The 27,522-nt window shown below is 42.1% G+C and overlaps 1 protein-coding gene across 1 annotated transcript in view; it reads left to right on the top strand.

Annotated features, from left to right (window-relative positions):
- The window catches only part of LOC132122760 (glutamate receptor ionotropic, kainate 4-like), a 351,304-nt gene that overhangs the window by 215,582 nt on the left and 108,200 nt on the right, over positions 1–27,522 (top strand). Inside the window, exon 6 of the mRNA XM_059533136.1 lies at positions 20,006–20,171. Coding sequence (XP_059389119.1) covers positions 20,006–20,171 — 166 coding nt within the window. The remainder of the gene's footprint in view (positions 1–20,005; positions 20,172–27,522) is intronic.

The raw sequence follows: 27,522 nt of genomic DNA, 5'->3' as shown, positions 1-27,522 counted from the left end.
CAGTAATCCCACTGTTCTGAAGTCAAACTTTCCTACAAGCATTTGTTCTTCCGCTGGCAAACAAGAAGTCACATAGACAGACTAAGTAAATTACTAAGGGTAGAATTAAATAACGTGGATTAACAGAGAATTTATATTGATTAATTGTCGCCATGATGCAGGCTTTATTGTTTGGAACAGTTTCTCGCTCCGTCAGAGAGTAAAGGCAAACTTTCAAACACAGAGAACAAAAAGAGAGCTGGATGAAGTGAAATATTTACCTCAATTACCAGTTCATCCTATCTTAATTCCATAGGTTTATGCTGGAATGTATTTCAATGGATTTATAGCTGACATATAATGTCGTCACAAGCTGAGTCGCCAATTCTAAACAGTCTAGTGCAGGAGCTGATTTTCTTCTAAAGCAGCAGTCAGAGGAATATATTACTATCACACAGGTAATGAATAATGCAGCTTGAAACAAGTTTACTGTGCGTACTCAACTGTCTAAGCATCACTCCTTAATGTCTTCATAATTCATAGTCAGTGGCAACTCACCTTCCAAAGTGAGCAACAAGCATAAATATTCATAGTCACATCTTATAAATGACTGCTTAGGTCATAGATGAGGTCTTGTGTGATGAAAGTTTAAACGTTTACTTTAGCTACAATACATCTTGATGAATATTTATAATGCTGACATTTTATTTGTTTTTCAGGAGCTGTTATTTGTCTTTGCAGTAGGTCAGGGTTTGGTTAGCGCTGCGGTTGTTAGCTGCTTTGGGATGATGAAATGGGGGGTCAGATGCTCTCTGTCCTCTGTATATGAGAAAAGTCATTGTGCTCTAGTTATTGTATTTAAAAAAATGGTTTGTCTGTCTCTAATGGTCTAAAGGGAGGAGGGGTCATTGTGTTTATAGTGGTGTGTGTGTGTGTGTGTGTGTGTGTGTGTGTGTGTGCGTGTGTGCGTGCGTGTGTGTGTGTGTGTGTGTGTGTGTGTGTGTGTGTGTGTGTGACAGAGAGAGAGAGTACAAAACAGGAAGGAGTCTGACAAGAAGCCTCTGATTGTTCAGGATGTTTTTGATTTCATATTTGAGTGTAACCAGGCTTATCGGGTCTCTGTGACGAATATGTTAAAGTATGGAATAAAAATTAAACCTGCTGCAAAAGTTTTGCACAATTTGGCAAGAACCCTGGATGAATCAAAATATCCAACCCTAAAATCAGAATGTTTATTTTAAGATTATAAATATATTATTAAAATTATCAATACCTTATAGCATTTAGATTTTTTTTAAATACTCTGGTTTGACATTACAATATGACAATTACAATTACAATAATACAGTATTTTATATAAAATACACGAAAATTAATAAATCAATAAAGTTATTCTTACTGGATCTGAATAACTTTTTCCTATTGCGTTTTTATTTATACATTTTGTTGATTGTTTGTTTTTTTGGAAACAATGTACAACATACTTCTTTAATTTTAATGCAGAATATGACAGATATGTTTTTGACATGTTCTATGAGATTCACCCATTTTCTAGTAAAATTAATTTTACCTCTGTATGCATACAAATTTAGGACATATATATTTCCCTCAGTGTGTGTGCATTCTGCTTGTGTGTACGGGTTTGTTTGCACTGGTGTAATATGTGGGAGGACTACATCATTGAGATCATTCGTATTTCTGTACACAGCTGTTTTGAGACTGACAGTTCGGCTTGAAGACAGAAGAAAGTACAAGATGTACATGTACTCAATTTATTATCACGTGTTTAAGATGCTCTTTCACTTATGTAATGCAATGATGGAGTTACCCATCTGGCCTAGAATGAAACGACAAATCTGCTGTGAGGGTCTGGAGTGTGGCATTTGATAAATGTACGTTCATGGCCTGTTGTCACTTTGCCTTCTCACACAAGTTATTTTATACTACTGTACATGGAGTGACAGTTCTTGTAAAAAATCAAATGTAAACAGTCTAAGTGATTTTGCTTCTTGTAAGTCAAGTACAGGAACCTTTTAGGCAAACAATAATTGTTTTTGACAGTAGTGTATATGTTTTCTCAGGGACCTTGGGTTTCAGCTGGCAAATTGCATTGTAATTCAAGTCAGTCACTGGAGAAAAATATATACTTGTAGGACAGAAAAAAGTGAGCGCAAAAGAGGTTTTCCTCTAATTTCTTATAAATATGAATGGTGTGTTTGTAGTAGGGATGGGCGTTTTCCACAAATATCACATTCGAATATTTGAGCTCACAAAAAAACGAATATTCGAATATTCGTTTATTTAAATTAAGTTTAATGAGTCAGACGTTATTTTTCAGCAACATTTGTTTTTGTCATTTTGAACAAGCTTACAATAAGCTTGAACATTACACATCGTGTTTTGTAGCTGAAAACCTTTAACAATGCGTGCAAACAAACAAAAGTACAGATTAAAAGCAAAAAAAAAAAAGTGAACAAAGAAAAAACGTAAAGCAGCCTGCAGCAATTAGGCTATTGTACAGAATGTAGCTTACACTTAACTTTTAAACTGTCAGCAAATCTTTTTTGCTTTTTTTCTATTGTTTCAAATGTTCTTGTTAAGAAATACGGGCATGTAAACATTATCGGAGGAAAGTCGGCTCCTTAGTCTGTTAACAATAAGGCCAGCCGCGGAGAAAACGAGCTCTGACGGCACAGACGTTGGCGGGACTCACAAATAACGGTGTGCTAAGCGAATACGTTTTGTGAAGCGCTTCGTGTTTTCGTTTCACCACTGAATGGGATCCTCATCTGGTGGAATAACGTTAGGCTCCAGCAAGAACTGTTCCCACTCGTCTCGGCTGGACTCTCTGTAATCATCGCTGGAGAACTGGCTCTGCCTTTTCCGACGAGTGGGCATTGCATCTTCTTCATCGTTGGTGACGGCGGCTGCATCCGCACCACTCGCATCAAGGTAAATGATCCGATAATGTTTAAAAAAGTTTTTTGTTTTTCTTACTTCTCTCATGTTTTCATCGAGAAACCTGAGATGTTTGTGCCGAGGGTCTAGGGCAGACGCGAGAAGAGGAGTTTTCACTGCATTCTCCAAGTTAGCGGTGTTTATTCGTTGCTTGAGAGATGCTCCAACAATGTTCTTGGATCACTTTCTGTGATTCTCCACGGCATATTTGAAGTACTGTAGAAGGCCGCAGCTCTTAGGGGGGCGTTCACATATCGCGTCTTTTGCATGCTCAAGTTCGTTATTTCCAATGTAGCCTATGCGCGCTCATAATGGAAGCGACGCGGTCGCGATGCGCACGCGATGCGACGCGGTCCCGTTATTTCCAGGCGCGTCCGCACAGCATCGTGTTAAAAACATCTCAACTTTTCAGAATGCCGCAAGCAAACCGCGGGTCATGTGACAAGAACTTAACATTCAGCTTCATCCTTTCTTGTAACAACGTTGAAAGCTCAGCCAAGATGAAGGAACAGCTGATCATAGCTGTATATGGATTGCCATTTTGAAATAAATTTAGTAGCAGAGCTACTGAAAGCGATTTTTTTTTGTGCTGCAAATCCATTTATCCTTTGCTGAAATTTCCGCGTCTTCATGGAGAGAACACGTCGCCTCAGGAGCGCTTCTGCCCGAGCGCTTTGGAAAGAAGGAGAAAGCGGCGCGCATAGCCTTTTCCACTCCTTATTAGGCGCAATATGTGAATGGCCCCTTAATCATTCATTAATTATTTTTTGCTTGCATACACCTTCAAATATGCCGTGGAGAATCACAGAAAGTGACCAAATTAGGTTTTATTGTGAACTTTTTTTTTTCTTTTTTTTGGGAAATTCGAATATCATTTTAATTATCGAATAACTAGAGCAGAACGAATATTCGAATGTTCGACTATCCGTGCACATCCCTAGTTTGTAGTACAGAGAAGGTAGCAGATGAAAAAATCTTCATAAGCCACTACAGTAGAGCAGCACGGCTGCGTTTTAGGGTAAGGCCTTTGAACCTGAATGATATACCAGTTCAGGAGAGGAAAGAGATGTGGGAACTAGGTGAGTGAGAAAAGTCCTGAAAACCCAAGAGCACAGCAGACAGAATTTCCCGTGGAGCTTGAGACCACTGCTGAATACATTTACATGTAAAATTTGTATTTGTGTGTTGATATTCAAATCACGACTTTGCACCTTAGGAGCACTCTGTGTCACGGCGGTGATACTGATTTTTATTCATTATAATTTTGGTAGCATTTTTGTACATTTTCATAAATAGTGTGTTGTGCATTTGCTTTTTCATCTGTTGAATGTGAGATACAGTGGACAGGCTGGAAGTGTGATACCATTTGGAATATCTAGGATTTAAAATCTAATTTAAACCTTGAAATAAACAAAGGTTTTATATTTGGACAGATGTAAAACAAGAATGGTGTGTTACGTGATGAAACATAAAGGAATGTTTTTGCAAATTAAATGTTATTCAAATGTCTTGAATTTATGTAGAGAACTGCAGTGGGAAAATTTACAAAACTGTAAAAATATTGCTCAGGTACAGTAGTCCCTAATCAGTTTTGGTTTGTTCAGAAATTTGCTAAGCATGCTCAGCATCTTCATAGCACCCCTTTATGGCCAGGTCAGATTACGTCAGAGTTTGTCGTCATTTGTTGGAAAATCATATCACACTGCTCAGTCATTCCAAGACCCAACAAACGCTGATTGAACATGTTCAGTTGGGTTAAAATAAACAGCCGCCATGATTTTGCCAAGACATTCCTGGATCAACATCTACCCACACCTAAAATGAACAACTACCTTACTAACTATTAATAAGTAGCAAATTAGGAGTTTATTAAGGCAAAAGTCATAGTTAATACTTAGTGAATTGTGAGAATTGGTCCCCAAACTAAAGTGGCTAAAGGTTATATTAAAATTAGAAGAATTAGCAAAATAGAAGCATATTCCCTTGTGGTTTCAAACTTTTGGCCACCACTGTTTACTCAAATTATGTTGAGCGGTCATCTCAGTCTCTCAGGTTATCCCTGATTACATATTAAATTAGGATTTCTCCACTTGGTCAAGCATGAATAATGAAGTATAAGCAGTGGCCCACAACAGGGAGACACACTGGAGTGCTGGCGTGAGTGTAAGCCAGCAGACTCAACCTGTAAGCTCTGTTTATTTGTAACTGGGTGTCTTTTTTTTGGCATGCTATTTCAGGCCAGACTTTGTTCCAGGCTTGCCAGCATATGAGAGTGGACCTAGCATGCTGTGTTTGATCCTGAATGCTGTAATTTTGCTAGCTATCAAAGCTTCAGCTCAGCAGGAATCTTCATTTACAGCAGTCACTCTGCAAGAGCTGTTTTTTACCGTTCGTCCGTCTCTCTCTCCTTCTCTTTATCCACATTCACATACTGGATCTTCCCATACTTGTGTAGTATTTTAGAGAAGCACCTGTGATGTGATCTGTGCCAGTTACTTGCCATTAACGTGATCTGTGTACCATACTGCAAATTATTTGAGTAAGTAAGCATCTGTCGAGAACGGAAATTATTTTAAATGTTAAACAACTAAATCTGTCCACGCTTCAGGTTGGCTGTGGTTCCTTTCAGATGAATCTGGCATAAGAAGGGTGAGAGGTCAGTTGTGGTGATTAAGCTATGAAAACTTTACAGGACCATATAAGATGGCGAGGCTCTTAATGGCAGAACACTTCAGACTTCATTGGCTTAAATGATTTATAACTGCAGCGCTGCTGATCCCTCAGCGTTAAGTGCTATAAAGGCTAATGTTGTGCTCTAGAGACAGATGAGCACTGACGGGAGAACGGGCGATATGTTACACAGAGCACCTTCAGATTTGCTGTCAAATATCCCAGTTTCCATCAAAATGGTGCTTGTTTTTGTCTACTAAGTCTACGTTCACACTGCAAGGCTTAATGCTCAATTCCGATTTTTAGAAAAAATTAAATTTCTTTGCAAGGCCGTTCACATTTCCAATTAAATGCGACCTTTTGTGATCTCCTGTGTGAACGTGAAATGACCCAGAAGTGACCCGCATGCGCAGAAGAGTACTCAACGCTCAACGACGTCACTCGTTGTTTGCGAAAGTAGCTAACGTTAAACATGGATGTCAACAACAGTGTAGTCAACAGTGGAGCTCTTTTTGCAATATTAAAGTTATTTTCCCAACGGAGCCAGCACAATTACAATCTTCTCGTTTTAAGAAGAAAATTAAAAAGAAGGAGGAGAGCAAGGTTTTTGGCCATGGCGTTTTGTGGAGCAGTGTTAGCAACGTCGGTACAGAGAAACGTGTGGGTGCGGAGTCGCAGCCAGGAGTGGTGGGATATTGATGTGAGTGGCTTCACTAATACAGATTTCATCAGTTTATCTTCTCGTTCCCGCCTACTTCAATGCAGACATATGACGTTTGTAGCGTATCAATGACGTACGGGTCGGATACATGTGGCCTGGCTGTTCAGACGGAGGTCGCATTTCAAAAGATCGGATACGTATTGGATTCAGGACCACATACCCAAGTGGCCTGGGTCACATTTGAAAAGATTGGATCTGTGTCGTTCAGACTGTAATGAAAAGATCAAATACAGGTCGCATAGGGGCAAAAAAATCGGAATTGGGTCGTTTCAGCCTGCAGTGTGAACGTAGCCTAAAACAAAATAAAACTGATAAATAAATTGAAACAAAGTGGCACCATATATACATTAATATTATTACTTCACAGGAAGTAGAGAGGGACATTTACTTTCCAGTCATTGTGCACAACCTGAGCACTTGAATTATGGCTAAAATGAATGTGGTGAAAACTATTTAAGCCCCCTACATTTTTATTTAGTTGAATTAATGTCAAGTGTGGTGTGATAATGTTCTTTTGTAGGAGAAGGAAGGAGACCAGGGTCGGCGTTTCTGAGGCTCGTGAGAATTTATTAGTCAACAAAAATAAAACAAAGTCGCGCCACCTGCGCATACGTTTAATTCAAAACACTGCTGGGCAATTCACAGTCTTGTTTCTCGCTCGCTTGCTTAAGTCCCCATGAGTCCTCAGTTCTCTCTGCCCTCGCTGGTTCACGGCTGGTTTAAATACCGCTTCCCCATGCCAATCAGTGCAATGAGAACCAGGTGTTACTCGTTTTTCACTTGACCCACTTACCACCGCTCGTCTCTTCACTCTCTCTCCCGTCACAGAGCTCGCTGAACCACGCCTCCCCTGCCACATGTGGTTCCTACACAGATGTTTATGGGCATAAAATGCATAAGATGTGATTGTTACAACATATTTATCAAGCCCATGGGTCACATAACAGTTAAGTAGACTTTTAATATAACCAAATAATGTTTATTTTCATGTAAAAAAAAAAAAGAAAAAAGTATGGCATCATTTAGAGGTTTTTAGAAAGGCTAGTTAAGTATGCAACAATATGAAAGCACAAGTATATTTGTGAAAATATGGTCATTTATGTTATATTTATACATTTCACATGCATTTACATACAATTCACATATTAGTGTATGTCATAATTCTTGAAATCCCTAATTTGTGTGATTTTCTTCTATTGAGATTCCCTGCTTAGCATATAGGGAGCAGTGCACACTGCACAGGGACCTTGTGAATCAGAGCAAAGCTTGTGTGTAATTGAAAGGAACTGTCTTCATGCATTCTCTAAAAATGACTTGGTAACACTTTACAATAAGGTTTTATTTGTTAACATTAGTTAACTACACTAATAAACATGAACTACAAATGAACAATATTTCTACAGCATTTATTAATCATAAAGGGTATGATATAGATCATCCAAAACTTACAATTAATTTACTCACTTTTGAAAACAAAAGGAGATATTTTAGAGAATTGATGTCCATTGATGTCCATAGTATGGAAAATATGGAAAAAAAAAATACGATATGGAGTGTGTGTGTGTGTGTGTGTGTGTGTGTGTGTGTGTGTGTGTGTGTGTGTGTGTGTGTGTGTGTGTGTGTGTGTGTGTGTGTGAGTGTGTGAGTGTGTCTTCAACAGAAGAAATAAACTTGAAACAAGTGGAGAGCAAGTTAATGATGGCACTTTTCACTTAGGGATGAACTATCCCATTAATTAATTTCTACATTTACTAATGTAATTTTATTAACTAACATTAACAAGGGTTAATAAATGCTGTAAAAAATAAATAATAATAGTTCATAGTTATTTTTAACTAATGTATACCTTGACCTTAATACCTGTATATCAAAAACTAAAACTGATAGTTAGAAAAAGTCTTGCCTAATTTTATCACCACTTGGTTTTTTATTTTATGCAATGCAATGACATTTAGACATTGTACTGTATATATTTTGTCTCACTCGAATCACTCGACAAGAGGTGCGTGAAATCAAATGCCCCGGAGGGTGGATTTATAGAATAGTGTAGGGTGCCTGGTGAAACGTGCTGCTCCGCTTTCTGGTGGCCGGTGCTTCCCGTGTGCTCTCTGTGCTCTTCGGTGCCAGTTAAGGTGAAAGTGGATGTCCTGACGTGCTCCAAAGTGGGTGGGCTGTCGGTCATTCGCTGCTTTCTGCGAAGAAATGAGACAGGAATTAGACCAGCGTTGCATTCGGTTCGAGACCGTCGTTTGAGTGCAGCGTGTGCTGTTTAAGAGCGTGTAGGCTGACGGGGAGCAGCTGTGACCGATCAGCCGGTGACGAGGACGTGCAGGTGCTTTCTGTTGGTTGCCAGGGCGGCGCTGATTCCTCTGGGAGCGCTCGTCACAACCCCAAAGCGTCGTTCTGGTCCTGTGAAGACATGTAGAGAGTAGGGGTGAAGTTAGGGGAGGGTGGGGAATGACCCCTGACAGACCTGCGTAAGCTGTCCAGATCCGGGAGAGGCCATCGGCGTTCGCGTTGGCGGCCCCGGCACGATGGCGAACTTCAAAGTGGAAGTCCTGGAGCGCTAGGAACCAGCGAGTCACCCTGGCGTTGGTGTCCTTGGCGCGGGCCATCCACTGTAGGGGCGCGTGATCGGTTACCAGGATGAACTTGCGGCCCAGGAGGTAGTACCGGAGCTCCAGGACTGCCCACCTGATGGCCAGGGCTTCCCTCTCCACGGTGGCGTACTTCCTCTCGGCAGGGGACAGCTTCCTGCTGATGTAATTTATTTATATATTTTATTTTATTTTCATATTTTCTCCGGCTGCCCCTTCCTGGTCAGGTCTGTTAGGGGGGCGGCTAAAGAGGAGAAGTTGTGGATAAAACATCGGTAATAACCCGCCAACCCCAAGAAGGCTCGTCTTTGTCCGGGGTCTTGGGGCGGCGTGGATGGCTTCGACTTTCTTGTCTTGCGGCCGGATGACTTGGTCCAGGGTTTGGTTAAATCTCTCTACGAGCCCATCAGTCTGGGGATGATAGACGGTGGTCCTCAACTGCTTCACCCGCAGCAGCCGGCAGAGGTCCGTCATTAGCTGGGACATGAAGGGGGTTCCCTGGTCAGTCAGGATCTCCGAGGGGAGGCCGACTCAGCTGGCCAGCAGAAACAGCTCCTGGGCGATGGACTTCGCGGTGGCTTTCTGCAGGGGGACTGCTTCTGGGTACCGGGTGGCATAGTCGACGATGACCAGGATGTGCTCATGCCCTCGGGCAGACTTTGGCAATGGCCCCACTATGTCCATTCCAATCCGCTCAAAGGGCACCTTGATGATTGGCAGTGGAATGAGCGGGCTGGGGGGAGGAGTCCTGGGCGACGTGACAGGTAGGGCAGGCTTGGCAGAACCGCTTTACTTCGGCCTCCAGGCCCGGCCAGTGGAAGCGGTCGCAGATGCGCTGAGTGGTGTTGGCTGCTGCGAGGTGTCCTGCCATGGGGTGGGAATGTGCCAGTTTTAGGATGGTCTCGGTCTTGGCTCGAGGCACGACTAGTAGTTTTTTCTCCTCCCCCCTCCGCTGGGCGACACAATACAATACAGCAGGCCATTCTCTACAACAAAATGTGGGAGAGGGTGGGGCCGGGGGAGGAAGTCCTCTCCATCTACGACTCGCACCTGACTCCAACAGTGCTTGAGTCGGTCGTCCTCCCGCTGTTCCTTGGCGAAAGAGTCCCCTCCAGCGGCCTGTTGGTACACATCATAGAAAATATTAGTAGATTGGGGGGGGCCTCACCTTCTCTCCCACTGTCGGAGACGAGCAGGGCCGGCCGGCAGCGGGGTCCAAGCGGCCGCCTCGGTCTTCGACGGTTCCCCTTGGGGCTGGCAGGCTGAGTAGAGGCGGTAAGCAGTTTGTCGAAGCCGGGCCAGTCCCTTCCAAGCAGTACGGCCACCAGCAGGTCGTTTACCAGGCCCACCTCCACCGGCCAGGTGCCTTGGGGGGACGAAATGACCATCTCACAGGCCGGTACTTGGCGAGTGTCTCCGTGCACACAGGTAATCGGCAGGAAGTTTCTCCGGCCGCTTCGAGGGGCGCACAACCGCGACTGGGCCCGGAACCTCCTTCCATCCACCTTCACCTCTGCTTCGGGGGCTCCTGCCGGTACTCGCTGGTGGACGATGCAGCCTGCCAGCCAGGCTCGCGGAGGCGACGGTGGATGTGCGCTGGGCATGGGCTCATCTCGCGGCGGGGGAACCGTCGGCCTGCTGACTGGTCGCGTGATGCCTTCGAGCGGGCGTCGCTCCTGGACCACCCTCCGGGGGAATGGCGGCAGCCGGTCCCCTGCCCCGCTGTGATGGACAGCATCCGCCAGCTCGATCGCCTCCACTAGTTCCCGGACGTTACTTGGGTTCCTCATGCCGACGGCCTGTCGGTGGGCGCGAGGTAGTGCGCGCAGGAGGCGATCGACTACTACTCGTTCCGCTACCTGTGTTGGGGTGGGGTCTCCCTCCAGCAACCAGTGCTGGGCGATGCGGCTGAGTTCGGCCGCCTGGGCACGGGCTGGCACCTGGGGCTTGTACTCCCATTCGTGGAACTGCTGGGCGGCACACACAGGGGAGAGGCCCAGCCTTGTGAGGATCTCTCGCTTAACTTCGGCATAATCGTCGGCGGTCGTCAAGGGGAGCGAGAAGTAAGCCCTCTGTGCTTCACCGGTCAGGAGGGGTGCCAGCGCACGTGCCCATTCGTCCTCGGGCCATCCCTCACGGTGGGCGATGTTTTCGAAGACCTGAAGGAAGGCCTCCACATCGTCATCGGCTGTCATCTTGGGTAACAGGCGGGTGGCTTGTGCCCGAGGCTCAGGTAGCGGAACGCACTGGGCTGCGGCGGCCCGGACGGCGGCGAGTTCATCCTCCGTCCTGCCCAGGCGAGTGGCGAGGTGTTCCGCTATTTGCTGCTGGCGGATGCTCGCTTCAGCGAGGCGTTGTAAGACGTCCTCCATCGCGGGGACGCGCGCGCCACCTTCCATGGTGCTGGTGACACAAACAGGGAAAGAGGGAAAAAAATTGGGGCAGTGATTTTGTCGGTAATTCTTCACTGTACTGCCCGCATTCTCCACCACTGTCACGGGGTGAAGAATCACTCGACAAGAGGTGCGTGAAATCAAATGCCCCGAAGGGTGGATTTATTGAACAGTGTAGGGTGCCTGGTGAAACGTGCTGCTCCGCTTTCTGGAGGCCGGTGCTTCCCGTGTGCTCTCTGTGCTCTTCGGTGCCAGTTAAGGTGAAAGTGGGTGTCCTGACGTGCTCCAAAGTGGGTGGGCGGTCGGTCACTCGCTGCTTTCTGCGAAGAAATGAGACAGGAATTAGACCAGCATTGCATTCGGTTCGAGACCGTCGTTTGAGTGCAGCATGTGCTGTTTAAGAGCGTGTAGGCTGACGGGGAGCAGCTGTGACCGATCAGCCGGTGACGAGGACGTGCAGGTGCTTTCTGTTGGTTGCCAGGGCAACGCTGATTCCTCTGGGAGCGCTCGTCACAATTTGTAAAAAAGACATTGCATTGGATATTTTTACTGTGGATATTTTACTGTTTACATTGGATATTTTTACTGTGTAACATTGTTGAAAACAGATCTCAGTGATATGTGTTGGGTCCCCGCTATGATAGCAGCAACATTCACAAATGTTTACAGAACAAGCGGGAACCCAGTGTGACTGTAGCTTTCTCTATTTCTGTTTGATCAGGTGATAGAAAGTCTAAGGCCTTCTCAAGCCATGAACTAATGCATCTAATATGTGGCTTATTGTGCATAAATAAGCCACATATTAGATGCATTAGTTCATAGGGAAGTCGTGGCCTAATGGTTAGAGAGTCGGACTCCCAATCGAAAGGTTGTGAGTTCGAGTCCCGGGCCGGAAGGAATTGTGGGTGGGTGGCATGGGTGGGGTGGGTGGCATGTACAGTTCTCTCTCCACCTTCAATACCACGACTTAGGTGCCCTTGAGCAAGGCATCGAACCCCCAACTGCTCCCCGGGTGCCGCAGCATAAAATGGCTGCCCACTGCTCCGGGTGTGTGCTCACAGTGTGTGTGTGTGTTCACTGCTCTGTGTGTGTGCACTTCGGATGGGTTAAATGCAGAGCACAAATTCTGAGTATGGATCACCATACTTGGCTGAATGTCACGTCAATTTCACTTTCACTTTTTCACTTTCATAAAAACCTAAGATTGCTGAGACACAAAGTAAATGCCATCAAGTTAGCATTTTTAAACATTTGCTAACTAACAAATTAATATTTTCTGCTAAATGACTTAATAACCACAAACAATCTGGATTTTATGTTTCTAAACAAAACATGGCTAGAAAACAGCTGTTGTGAAGCAGTCCTCAATGAAACAGCCCCTCCTATCTTTAATTTGATAAGTGTCTGCAGGACTGTTAGGAGAGGTGGAAGTCTAGCTGCTCTATTTAAAGATGTCTATCAATGCAAGCAAGTGTCATTTGATCAGTACTTGTCCTTCGAAAACCTAGGTATTGTGCTGAAAGGTGCTAATCAGTAGATCTGATCAGTTCTGTATTTTCTTTGATATACTGATATCTATTACCACTGAATCTATGTCTGCCTCTCAGAAAGAGATGCATTAACAAAAGCACTAGCACCAAGCATTTCTGCAGACTCTGTTGATCTTCTCCCCGATTCCTTTAAGTCAAAAGTTATGAATGTTATTGATGATATTGCTCCTGTAAAAGCCAATAAGAAGACTGGCAGACAAAAATCACCTTGAAAAAATCTACAGCAGTACAGAGTATGAAAAGACAATGCAGAAAAGCTGAGTGGATGTGGCAGAAGACGAAACTTGAAACTATAGCATCTATAAAGACAGCCTTCATGCTTTCAATGTGAAACTTGCCATAGCTCGACAGACCTTCTTCTCAAACCTTATAAACAGTAACTTAAACAACACTCACACTCTTTTTGCTACTGTTGAGAGATTGACAACCCCTCGAGTCAGATTCTCAATTAAATGCTCTCTGACAACAAATGCAATGAGTTTGCTTCCTTCTTTTCTGAGAAGATAAATAATATCAGAAAGGCAATTAGCACATCCTCAAGTTTTGCAGAGGTTAGACAGATTCGACCACAATTTCAAAAAGAAGTTACTATGTCTGTTTTTGAAGCAATTGATAGCAAAGTTTTGGAAGAAATAATAAAGCACCTTAAATCGTCAACATGTTACCTTGACACATTTCTCACATCTTTTTTCAAAAGTGTGCTTAACTGTTTACAAGCAGAACTTCTTTCTGGGACATTTCCAAAATCCCTGAAAGCTGCAGTTGTTAAGCCCCTTCTATGAAAATATCAGTCTTGATAGCATCATAATGAGCAACTATAGACCAACATCAAATCTTAATTTTATAGGCAAGTTTATTGAAAAGGTAATATAGGCAAGATTATTGAAAAGGTAGTTTTTAATCATCTGAACAACAAATTAAACTCAAATGGATACCTGAACAATTTTCAGTCTGGTTTCCGACTGCATTACAGCAAAGAGGCAGCACTCACTGAGATAATAAATGAAATTCAGTTTAATTCTGATTCTGGAAATATATCAGTCCTGGTACTACTAGATCTTAGTGCTATGTTTGACACTGTATATCATAAAATACTTCTAAAGAGACTAGAAAACTGGTTCGTGCTTTCTTGGTTGATAATCAAATGGTTCAGGTCATACTTAGAAGGGAGAGGTTATAATGTGAGTAGGAGCGCATAAGTCTAAGTGGATTTCTATGACATGCAGAGTCCCACAAGGCTCAATTCTTGTACCACTCCTGTTTAGCCTTTATATGCTCCCACTAAGTCAAATAATAAGAACCAAAATACCTATCACATTTTTGCAGATGACATCCAAATTTACCTAGTCTAATCTTCAAATGACTAAAGCCCCATTGACTCCCTCTGCCAATGCATTGATGAAATTAGATCTTTCTTCCAGAACTTTCTTAAGTTAAACAAGGAGAAAAGTAATTGCATTTGGTAACAAAGATAAAGTTCTCAAGGTGAATGAATAACCTTGACTCTAGGGGTCAAACAACTAAAAATCAAGTTAAGAATCTTGGTGTGATTCTGGAAGACAGACCTTAGTTTGAGTAGTCATGTCAAAGCAGTAACTCAATCAGCATACTATCATCTCAAAAACCTTGCAAGAATTAGATGTTTTGTTTCCAGTCAAGACTTAGAGAAACTTGTTCATGTCTTTATCACCAGCAGGGTGGACTATTGTAATGGTCTCCTCACCGGCCTTCCCATTAGACTGCTGCAGCTCATCCAGAACACTGCTGCCAGAATTCTGACAAGAACCAGAAAATCTGAGTATATTACACCAGTCCTCAGGTCTTTAAACTGGATTCCATTTAGGATTGCTTTTAATGTAATTTTACTTGTTTAAAAATCACTCAGTGGCATAAATACATTGCAGATATGCTCACTGAATATAAACCTAAAAGACCACTCAGATCATTAGGATCAAGTCAGTTATAAATACCAAGGGTTCACACAAAACAAGGGGAGTCCACTTTTAACTATAATGCTGCAGTTTGAATCAGCTTCCAGAAGAGATCAGATGATCAGGAGATTTTGTCTTCTTTTGAGTTGCTCTTCTTTACTCAGTGGGGACCTTATAAAGCCCCCATCTTATAACCAGCTGTAGAATCTCACAAGAAGGTTCCAGATTGACACAAGCCACATGTCGGTGGAAAAGGTTAAAAAGTCCTTCTGGTAATGTCACGAAGGGGGAGGACATGACATTTTCAGTTGAGAAGGTCTTGTGAAAATGGATGATTGTGTCATGGTATGCCCGTACCATTCTGCTTTCGTCATGTAAACAAAACACAGGTGCTGTGTCCTAATTCGTCTGATGATAATTAGAACAGCACAGCTGTCGGCGGCACCTCTGCTCACCTCTCTTTTGCTGTGCAATTGATCTGTCTCGCTGAGGGACACCCACACAACTGAATTTACACCAACGAGAATGAGTTCTCTTTATTCTTCACTAAATGGATGTACGTAGTGGCATTATGCCACTCAAGTCCCCTTCTGGCTTATGGAAGCCCTTTCAAATTCAGTTCATCCTCTTGTTTCTAATATGATGGATGGGCAAAAGACAGGAAGGACCAGTTTTCCATTGTCTCTTTGTTCTGTGGTCATCAATGGTGCAGTGCTGTCTTTTTGTGGAGGTGTGAATGGATCAGGTTTTTAAGCCCCAGCTGAGCCCATCGGCACCGCAGAGTGGAATTATTCATGGGCATCATCAACTCTGCAAACAAATCCCTGGGCAGGCATGAGTGCACTCCTAATGAGTCATGCATTTTGTTGTGTGTTATTACAGCACATTTCCCTGCTAAATATTTAAGTGTTCACAATGTGCTCTTAATTCTGGACATTCTGCTTTAATTCTGCTTCAGATTAAAAAAGTAAAAAGGTAATTGTTACTAGAATCTCACAATTGTGAATTACGTATTTCAGCATTGCACTTTTTCAGTGAAATTGTGATTCTTTTTCATGCATGAATTGCGACTTTAAATTTAACATGTGATTTTAAATCTCTAAATTTCAAATGTATTTCATTTGCAATCCTTGTATTGCAGCTTTTCTCATACTTCCACTTTCTCATAATTGTCTTTGATATTAAATTTTTTACTTTTTTTTCTCACAATTGCAACTTTATATCTCACAATTGTGAATTTCTGATAATAGTTTCGTTTTCAACTCTTATAATTGCGACTTTATATCTCACAACAGTGCCTTTATCTCCCTGTTTAATTTTTTCATAATTGTTATACCCCACTTGTGACTTTTTATTTCTCAGTTGCATTATTGTTTCTTTATATCTCAATTGTGACCCCCCCCCCCCCCATAATTAGCACTTTCTTTAGCACAGTAGCAACATTTTGTGATAATTGTGACTTTAGAAGTCAAATTGCTATTTAATTTCTAATTATGAATTCTTCTTTTTTGGGAGTCTCACTCACATTTGTGATTTTGACCTTGAATATCAATGGATTGATTTGTTATTTTACATGGAGTTCTACACATTTGTCCACAATGGCTGCTGGTAGTCACAGTGCAGTCTAAAATGTTATTTTAGAACCAGCAGTGATGCTTGCGAAATGATGATCATAGAAATTTTTTTTTTTCTGAGCAGGCTGATCAATGAGATTGTGGTCAATGCTCAGCTTTCTCTCAAGGCCTTGGTGGCCTTTTCTTCTTTTTGCTTCCTCCACCAGGGACTCTCAGCGCTCACACAGCCTCTAAAACATGATTACTTCACTTAGTGCTTAAGTGTGTTTTTCCCCAAGCAGCTGACTTCCTATGGTTCATTGCACCACATTAGAGAGGTGTGCGAGGTCACAATCATTCACAATACCCTTCAGCCACTCTGCCATCCCCATATGGCTGATCTCCATGTCTTTGAGTTATGGCATCGCTTTTTGCCTGCATTTGCCCACATCACCCTGTGAGGCAACCGAGTATGGTTTGACACTCGCTGCTGTTCTTGAGCGTGACAATGGACAAATATGGCCAACTTTACAGTACAACAGTATGTCCAGGTGTATCAGTTGACACTGTGGCCCTGGTAAAAGTTCTGTGATCTTTTATTAAACATGATTTTGTTCCTCTGGCACATAAGGGAACAGATGTAAAATCTCATTATACTTTAACTCGCCATATGGGATGAAGTCCCCCAGAGTTCCCTCCTGAGACCGTCCACCATTATGGATGTGTTTTTGTTCAGAGATACAGGTAGAATGCAGGATGACCATGTACAGTAAAACCAGGTCTAACTTTAATACTAAATGGTAAAAAAAAAAAAGGTCAGGGTGCAAATTTTAAATGATGCACACTGTAGAGTTTCTTTCAACACAGCATCACAACAATCTGCACAATTTCATGGTTAAGTGAGAATACAGTACTTGTGCCAAATGACTTCACAAATGGCGCTTTGTGAAAGACATGCATTTCCCTATGAGGTTTACATTGATTATTTAAATAAGCCAAGGGACATTTTAAGTAATGTTCATGATGTCACAACAGCCTTTGTAATTCGGAGTTGCATATTTTAGTCTGGCAGTTTCACAGTGTCCTTTTCCTATTGTAGTTTAAAATCCTATTAAGATGACTTTGCAAAAATGATTGTGTACTTTAAATAAAACATTTTGGCAATGCACACTCAGATAACGATTAACAAAGATCTCAATTTGCTCAAAAAGCGTGTACAAGCATAATAATTCAATAAACTGAATACTCGAAACAGTTACATTTTAATTCACAAGATGTGTATTACAAAACCATCCAGTTGTACTGTTCTACAATACAAATGTCCAAAATGCAGTATCTGTTATGTGCCTCAATATTCATTTTTACCAGGTCAGCATGTTCCCACTGGTTAAAATGAAATGTTTGGCACATGTACTTATACTGCAGTGTTGCGTGGCTGTTTGCCTGTCTTCAGTGAGCTGCTTTTGGCCTGCACCGGGCTCCTCATTAAAAGCCTGTCAGCAGTGCATCTGTAGGCCTGACAGTCACTCTGTCAGCCCACAGGAGCAGACAGCACATAGACAGACAGATATTACCCTCATATACAACTCTCCCTCTGGTCCACAATTCCTATATTTGTAGCCTAGATTGGCTCTACCAGGGCAAAGAATTTCTATTTACACCCTGGAAATGATGCTGATGCATATGCAGTGTGCTGTAACCACAAGAAAAATGACTTCCATGCCCCTTTAAGTTATGTAAGTTATGCTCCATTTCCTATGCATACACCATGGATATTTACTATGTATATTTGAGCACGCAATGAGACATTAGATTCTGTCATCTGTTCGAATGTGAGTTTTTAAGGGATAGTTCATGCAAAAACGAAAACACTATCATTATTTACTCACCCTCATGGTGTTCTAAAACTGTATGACTTTTAATGGAAAACAAAAGGTGTTTTTTTTTTAGATTGGGGTTTAACTTCTTCTATACAGTTAAAATGAACAGGGATTATGGCTTTCCATTTTAAAAGGATGCAAACCCATTAGGCTTTCATTCATTCAGAACACAAATCAAGATATATTTAATGAAACTTTGACACCTCAAGAAAGCATGTTTGAGTTTCCTTTTGCCATATTTGATGTGCTGTATGTACATGTATTTTGTTTATATCAATGTTTATATGTGATTAAAAGCCTAAATAAAATCTGTTAATCTTATAAAGCAATCATGTCTTTTCAGATAGCTTGCTTTAAACCACTTGATTTATATGGATTTACAATCTCTTTATGAACTTTTTGAAGTTTTGGTTTAATAGTTTGAGTTCCCGAGATATGTATCGATGTATTGATATCCAATTTGTGGACAATCAAGCAAATATTTTCAATCAAATCTTCAATGAAACTATTGACCTAATTCAAAACACCAATCTGAATGATTTATTCATCAGACTGATTCAGTTCTCAGATTCAACTCAAGCTACCTGCATGGTCTTCCGGATTTCTCCTTTTATATTCTATATTCTTACAATACTTTTTTGTGGAAGGAGTTAAATCCCAATCTGAACCATTAATTAGTTCAAGGATTCAAATTTAATGGTGGAAAATCTAGAAATATTCAAAGGTGCCTTTTCTTGCTCATATAAATGTTGTCTTTCCTTGCTGAGCTGTATGTCACTTTGTTGAATTACCTCTGAAAAACAAGAGCTTATGCACACAGGAGGAAGTCCAACTGTAGCAGCTATTTACAATTTAGCACAGAGCCTTTGGACAGATGGGAAATTATCTAGAAGCCGGGGTGGCGAATAGAGAAAATCATCATCTCTGAGAAATAGAACAGTTCTAGGAAGGTTGGAGGCTTGTACATGTCTCTCCACTGCAACAAGCCAATTACCGCCCTCTCTCAAAACCCCCTATCTCTAAGAATCCCAGTTGTCCCCCGAGTGTCATAGAGTCCACGGGCCCCATCCATCCACACTGGCGGGGACTCCATTATGCCCTGATGGAAAGCGATGGAAAACCAATTGGGGATACAGGACCGTGCAAGTACGATGCATGGTCAGAAGGCCTGCCGCAGACAGGCAATCTGCAGTGATGAAGAGGCCCTTTACACAGCACGTCTGCATCCTCTAGGATCCCCTTCAAGCCCCACTGACCCCAGCACCCCACTTCCCCGAGCCCGACAAACCCACACATCAGCAAATGTCAAATTAGAAAGCAGCCAATGCTGAGGTCTCCATGGATAGCAAGACGTTTTGCGTTGTGTGCTATTTCTGTTCAAAGATTATTCTAAGATGTCAAAGGTCACTGCACATGACCTCTGTCTGAATATCCTTAACACGGAGAAATTCTGCCTCAATCGTGACTGAGGTTCAGAAAAATATTTTTATTTCAAAAAGTTTTGAGTTTTCATAGTTAACTTACATGCCTTCAGAGCAGACCTTTTGATATTATTCAAATTAGTTTTATTAGGTTTAGATCTAGAAAAAATCTAATTAGTCTGATGATAATGCAGTGATTCTGTTGCACAGACACTCTTGAGACTCGCATCACAGTGCAGTAAACAAAACGCTCTCCTGCAACATTCTTTCATTCAATTTACCTGTGGAACAGCCTAACAATAGGGGTCCTGCAGGGCTCAATTTCTCTGTCCTGTTCTGTGTCCCCGTGCAGGTGCCATACGTGAAAGTGGCCCCGGAGGACATACTGAAAGTACAGTTTCCTCGCTTTACCACACTGGACCTCAGGCCAACTAATACAGATATCAGCATGGCTGTAGCTGGACTGCTTACGTTCTTCAACAGCAGCACTTCATGTCTCATATGTGCTCAGGCCGATTGTGAGTATCACATAGATTCTTTTATATTATATTGTGTGTGTGTGTGTGTGTGTGTGTGTGTGTGTGTGTGTGTGTGTGTGTGTGTGTGTGTGTGTATTTAAGTTTATTGATTATCCTGCTCATGAAGGCTGTTTATTTGATCAAACATACAGTTAAAACCATTAAAAGTCTGAAGAATTATTACAATTATTTCTATTGTAATATATTTCTATATTTTGATTATTACAATTATTTATATTTTAATATATTTCTATATTTTGTTTTTAAAATCTGTTATGAAAGCTTCATTTTCAGCAACCATTATTCCAGTCTTTAATGCCACATGATCCTCTTTCAAATAAAATAAAAAAATATTGTTTGAAAATATAACAATCAATATACAACAAAACACTGCATTATTTTATTATTATTTTGTCAAATAAGATACAGCAAAACAGAACTGTATAAGTTAAAACATTGTTGAAAATATTTCTTGGTTGTATGATATTCCTTAAAAAAATATATATTATTGCTTTGAGACAGACATGTTAGTATACAATAGTAATATATTTCGTCATAATTTCTTCATTTTAAGCAGCCAAAAATATTTTTGAGGATCTTTGAGTTTCAGTGTGTATTTGATGATAGGTTTGGAGATGAAGTCCTTATATATTGAGACTGCAGACACCTTGAGCTTCATGTGTGTTTGAGTATGTTTATCAGACAAAGCCACACCACGCATTCACACACGGGACGCAGAACATGCACACTTTAATAGTGACATGGACTGGCTGTTGTCTTGTTTATTTTTGCTGTGTGATCAGCTAGATTAATCCATATCAAGTGAAAATGTCCAAAGCTTATCACTGTTATTGACATAAATCTTATGATATTGTTTCACCCAACCCTAATATATACTGTATCTCCCATACAGCTCTTTAAGATGTGAGGGACTTCAACAATTCTGAAATATACTAATAACTAAATAACTAAATAAATACATTTCATATTACTCTCTCTAGCCCACCTTGGTTTGGCGACCTATGCATTAGAGCCAAAGAAAAAAATCCCAAGCATGTGCTATAATTACACGTTCTGCTGCACTCTTTCCTGAATGGAATACTGTATAGAATTTCCTGCATCTATGAAGTGGCAGATGTCCATTCATATAGATGTTACAACTGCTTTTTTGACATATGCATTCTCTAAAAAGAGAACAGGGAGTTTCATAGTGGTACATGCACTTTCTGCACTCTCTTCACCACTGTGTGCCTTTGTACACATTCACAAACTCAAATAGGCAACTCAAATGCTCCATTTCATTCTGCTGCTTATTTAGCAAGAACAGCTGCTTATGAAACCTCACATAGCCACACTGTTTTGATGACGGTGATTTTATTTCATGCTGTTTGACTGTACTGCATTGATGGATTATTTCAAATGTGTTGTTCATTCTTTCTCTTGTCCATCAGGAATTCATCCTCCATTGTTGTCCCATTCATTCACCATCAAACATCCACCATGCCGCTATTGTCAGCGCACTCTGCTGAAACAGAGATGTCCATGGAAATGAATGGCGGAAGGTTTAAATCAAACCCACTGTATTCAAAGAAAAGGCAACTGACGGATGAACTTTCGTAAAGTCTCCTTATTAGACACACACTGTGTTCAGCTTGGTAGAGGATTAACATTTAGTATTCTGACTTTACATCTCGAAGCATGGATGCTGCAAATTACCCAGAGAATCCAAACAAAGTCACATTGCCCCTTCAGACAGTGGCTTCCTTTCTCCATTATCAGCTCAAAGCCTTCAAGTTGAACAGCTATAATTCCCACTAAGACGTCAGAGAGGGGTGTAGAAAGATGACAAACTACTAATACGGACTTGAGAACAGGGTCAAGACTGTAGCAAACCAGTACAAAATTTAATATTGATAATGTGGACCAAATTCAGAATTTAATAATCTGATCCCTTTCATGAGTTGGTATTTGATTTAATTTGGCTACACCTTAAGTATTGGAAATTGGAAAATGATTTTTATTGAACTGCAATTAAAAGAAATGAGAATAATTATATCAGATATTATTTTTGTATGATTAGAGAAAAATGTGTTCTGTACTCTTACATCAGATTTATATTTGGCTATACAGTACCACATAAAGGGTTAAGCAATATCATATATAATGAAATATTTACAACCATTCAAAAATTGGGGTATGTTTTGGAAAGATTTCATATGCTCACCAGGGTGATTTGCTCTTTCTACCACAGAATGCTAAAACCAGACAGCACTGCAGGTACAACCCGAATTCCGGAAAAGTTGGGACGTTTTTTAAATTTGAATAAAATGAAAACTAAAAGACTTTCAAATCACATGAGCCAATATTTTATTCACAATAGAACATAGATAACATAGCAAATGTTTAAACTGAGAAAGTTTACAATTTATGCACAAAATGAGCTCATTTCAATTTTGATTTCTGCTACAGGTCTCAAAATAGTTGGGACGGGGCATGTTTACCATGGTGTAGCATCTCCTTTTCTTTTCAAAACAGTTTAAAGACGTCTGGGCATTGAGGCTATGAGTTGATGGAGTTTTGCTGTTGGAATTTGGTCCCATTCTTGCCTTTTATAGATTTCCAGCTGCTGAAGAGTTCGTGGTCGTCTTTGACGTATTTTTCGTTTAATGATGCGCCAAATGTTCTCTATAGGTGAAAGATCTGGACTGCAGGCAGGCCAGGTTAGCACCCGGACTCTTCTACGACGAAGCCATGCTGTTGTTATAGCTGCAGTATGTGGTTTTGCATTGTCCTGCTGAAATAAACAAAGCCTTCCCTGAAATAGACGTTGTTTGGAGGGAAGCATATGTTGCTCTAAAACCTTTATATACCTTTCAGCATTCACAGAGCCTTCCAAAACATGCAAGCTGCCCATACCGTATGCACTTATGCACCCCCATACCATCAGAGATGCTGGTTTTTGAACTGAACGCTGATAACATGCTGGAAGGTCTCCCTCCTCTTTAGCCCGGAGGACACGGCGTCCGTGATTTCCAACAAGAATGTCAAATTTGGACTCGTCTGACCATAAAACACTATTCCATTTTGAAATAGTCCATTTTAAATGAGCCTTGGCCCACAGGACACGACGGCGCTTCTGGACCATGTTCACATATGGCTTCTTTTTTGCATGATAGAGCTTTAGTTGGCATCTGCTGATGGCACGGCGGATTGTGTTTACCGACAGTGGTTTCTGAAAGTATTCCTGGGCCCATTTAGTAATGTCATTGACACAATCATGCCGACGAGTGATGCAGTGTCGTCTGAGAGCCCGAAGACCACGGGCATCCAATAAAGGTCTCCGGCCTTGTCCCTTACGCACAGAGATTTCTCCAGTTTCTCTGAATCTTTTGATGATGTTATGCACTGTAGATGATGAGATTTGCAAAGCCTTTGCAATTTGATGTTGAGGAACATTGTTTTTAAAGTTTTCCACAATTTTTTTACGCAGTCTTTCACAGATTGGAGAGCCTCTGCCCATCTTTACTTCTGAGACTCTGCTTCTCTAAGACAGCTTTTATAGCTAATCATGTTACAGACCTGATATCAATTAACTTAATTAATCACTAGATGTTCTCCCAGCTGAATCTTTTCAAAACTGCTTGCTTTTTTAGCCATTTGTTGCCCCCGTGCCAACTTTTTTGAGACCTGTAGCAGGCATTCAATTTTAAATGAGCTAATTAAGTGGATAAAAGTGTAAAATTTCTCAGTTTAAACATTTGCTACGTTATCTATGTTCTATTGTGAATAAAATATTGGCTCATGTGATTTGAAATTCCTTTAGTTTTCATTTTATTAAAATTTAAAAAACGTCCCAACTTTTCCGGAATTCGGGTTGTAACTTTTGCCTTGTGGTAAACTTTAAAGTTAACCATTTCACGCTCATTCCAACACTATAACTCAAATGTTTTTCTCTTTGTACCTCTAGAGTAAAAGCCAGACTTTCAACACAGAGATGAGTCGGAAACAAGAAACAAAATAACATTGTTTCTTAGCTAATAATGAGTGCATGCACTCCCTGAAGAATTCTGTAGGAAAATAAAGGAGATTCACAGCAGCGACAGGCCAAACTTAAAATACATTGTGACAGGAAACTTTTAGAAATCTGTACTTATGTGGTTTTGACTCCTTAAAAAATCCCTTAGAGCATTACTAAACTTAGCAAGCTTCCAAGCTAACATAAAATAACTCCATCTGCTGTGTTATTTCTTTATAAATAATATTTAATTTCTGTCACTCAGTGCATGTATACACATGAGCAAGATTGAAATGTCCCAAAATCTATTTGTATTTATATTCTTAATATAAACCCCCTTTTTCCTCAGGGAACCTGTGTATTTAATAATGAAAATAATTTATTGGGAAAATCATATTGGGAGAAAGGGAAGAAAGTTTAAGATTAAGAAGATTAAGAACAATAACTATAATAACAACTATAATTAGTACTAATTTGTATTAGAATCCACACCAATGGATGATTGTCAGACATTGGTTCATGTTTTGTGTGTGTTTTGGTCCTCGTGTGCCTCCATGTGTTTCCTTAGTTGGTAATGTTCCTTTTCTCATTTAGTTTGATTATGATTGTGTGTGTTTATTAATTATCTATTGTATATAAGTCTGTGCTTTTGTGTTTTATCGCTGTAGGGTCTACTTGTTGTTGCGTTGATGTGTTTTCTGCTGTTTCCAGGTTTGATGTACCTTGTGTTCCACGTATTAAAGACTGTGTTTGTGTATTTCTCATCCCTGTGCTCCTAAGTTCCTGTGTTCCTATTGTGTGTGTCGTGACAATGATAGTATTATGTTTATTCTAAGCACCCCGTGAACATAATTGCAGTGCAATTTTATTATTGCTTCGACAAAATGCTGCATATTTCTTTGTGAAAACGAAATATGTCAAATAACAAAACTAAATTCTAAATGAAAAATCTAATCAAATAAGACATCAACAACAACTTCATAAAAACAAAGGTTCCCTTTCAGTCGGTCACTCTCGACGCCACGTCGGTGACCGACAAATATGGGATATCGCTTCGATAGACCAATCTACTTCGAGTGTAAACTAAACGAGCCAATGCTCATTGGCATGCAATTATTGCATCCAGCTGCCGCTGATCACTGCGTGAGCATAAGAAGGCAGCAGGTGCAATGCATTCCAGCTTTTCGCTTCGGAGCTGAGCGTTAGTATCGCTCTGCTCAACTGTGTCTGCTGTGAACTACGAGTTCAGCACGCTCTTGGAAGCTTCGTGTGTTGGCGAGACGGCGCTTCAGCAGCGGTCGTTCCTGTGTCGAGTGGATTGCACACTTCAGGCTGCACTACCCCTGTCATGTTGCAAACTGCCAATTCCCCTGTGCACCTCAGCACTAAAAGAGCATTTCCTAAAGAGCAAATTTCTCTAAAAGAGCTCACGGGTGCATCTTTGTAAAGACAACGGATCGTCCTTATAAGGATGCCGTTTCACCCGTGTGTTTCTGGGTGCGGTCGTTACCTGGCAACAGGTGATGGTCACGATCGCTGCCTCACGTGTCTGGGCGTCGAGCACGCTGAGGTGGCTTTCGTGGATGAGTCATGTTCTCACTGCGGGAATATGACCATCTCGGAGAGATCGCAGTTCTACTGGCGAAGGACGCGATAGAGCCGGTCTCTCCAGCCGATATGAGGACGGGGTTTTACAGCCCGTACTTCATTGTAACCAAGAAAGGCGGTGGGTTACGACCGATCTTGGATCTGTGAGTTTTGAATCGGGCCCTCCATCGGCTACCGTTCAAAATGTTGACACAGAAACGCATTTTGAGGTGCGTCCGTCCCCAAGATTGGTTTGCAGTGATCGACCTGAAGGACGTGTACTTTCATGTGTCCATCCTTCCGCGCCACAGAGCTTTTCTGCGGTTTGCATTCGAAGGACTGGCATATCAGTACAAGGTCCTGCCCTGCGGGCTGTCCCGGTCTCCCCGTGTCTTCATGAAAGTCACGGAGGTAGCTCTTGTTCCTCTCAGAGAGCAGGGTGTTCACATTCTCAACTACTTAGACGATTGGCTGATACTAGCACAGTCTCGAGATCAGTTGTGCGAGCACAGGGATGTGGTGCTCCAGCACCTGAGCCTGTTGGGCCTTCAGGTCAGCTGGGAAAAGAGCAAACTCTCGCCGTGGCAGAGGATCTCTTTTCTCGATATGGAGTTGGATTCGGTCGAACAGACAGCACGCCTCACAGAGGAACGTGCGTGGTCGGTGCTAGCCTGCTTGAATACGTTCAAGAGCAGGACAGCGGTCCCACTGAAACTCTTTCAGAGGCTCCTAGGGCATATGGCGGCTACGGCGGCACTTACACCGCTCGGCCTATTACATATGAGACTGCTCCAGCACTGGCTTTATGGCCGAGTCCCGAGGTGGGCGTGGAAGCGGGTCCAAGTTACACCGGCCTGTCGCCAAACCCTCACTCCGTGGTCAGATCTTGCATTTCTCTGGGCAGGGGTGCTCCTAGAGCAGATCTCCAGGCATTCTGTGGTTTACACGGATGCCTCCACCACCGGCTGGTGGGCCACGTACAACGGGCATGCAGTCTCAGGGGTTTGGACGGGCTCGCAGCTGCAGTGGCACATCAATTGCCTAGAGTTGTTAGCAGCGCACCTTGCCTTGAACCGTCTCAAAGGTCTCTTATGAGGCAAGCATGTGCTGGTCCGAATGGACGACACTGTGACTGTTGCGTACATCAACCGACAAGGTGGTCTGCGTTTTCGTCGCATGTCGCAACTGGCCCGCCACCTCCTCCTTTGGAACCTGTTCGTCGAGTGGTGTTCTTCTCGCCGAGAAGACCCCCGAAGATGTCCGATTGCAGTCATGCTGTCCTTTCTGCAGCAAGGGCTGGAGCGAAGGCTGTCTCCCTCCACCCTCAATGTCCAGGTTGCTGCTATTGCTGCGTACCATGACCCCGTGAATGGGAAGTCTTTGGGTAAGCATGACCTCATCGTCAGGTTCCTTAGAGGGGCCAGGAAGTTAAATCCATACCGGCCCCACTGTAAACCCTCTTGGGACCTGTCTCTGGTGCTTAAATCACTACAGCAGGGCCCATTCGAGCCTTTGCATTCAGTTGAGCTAAAGTTTCTTTCATTGAAAACTCTGTTCCTGCTTGCACTGGCCTCCATCAAGAGGGTAGGGGACCTGCATGCATTTTCGGTTGACGATTCGTGCCTAGAGTTCGGGCCGGCTGACTCCCAGGTAATCCTGAGGCCCCGGCCTGGCTACGTGCCCAAGGTTCCCACTACGCTTCTAAGACCAAGTGGTGAACCTGCAAGCACTGCCCCTGGAGGAGGCAGA

Source organism: Carassius carassius, chromosome 41 (genome assembly GCF_963082965.1).
Source record: "Carassius carassius chromosome 41, fCarCar2.1, whole genome shotgun sequence".
Taxonomy (NCBI): domain Eukaryota; kingdom Metazoa; phylum Chordata; class Actinopteri; order Cypriniformes; family Cyprinidae; genus Carassius; species Carassius carassius.
Note: the sequence above shows the minus strand (reverse complement) of the source record. Positions and strands in the feature narration are given on the sequence as shown.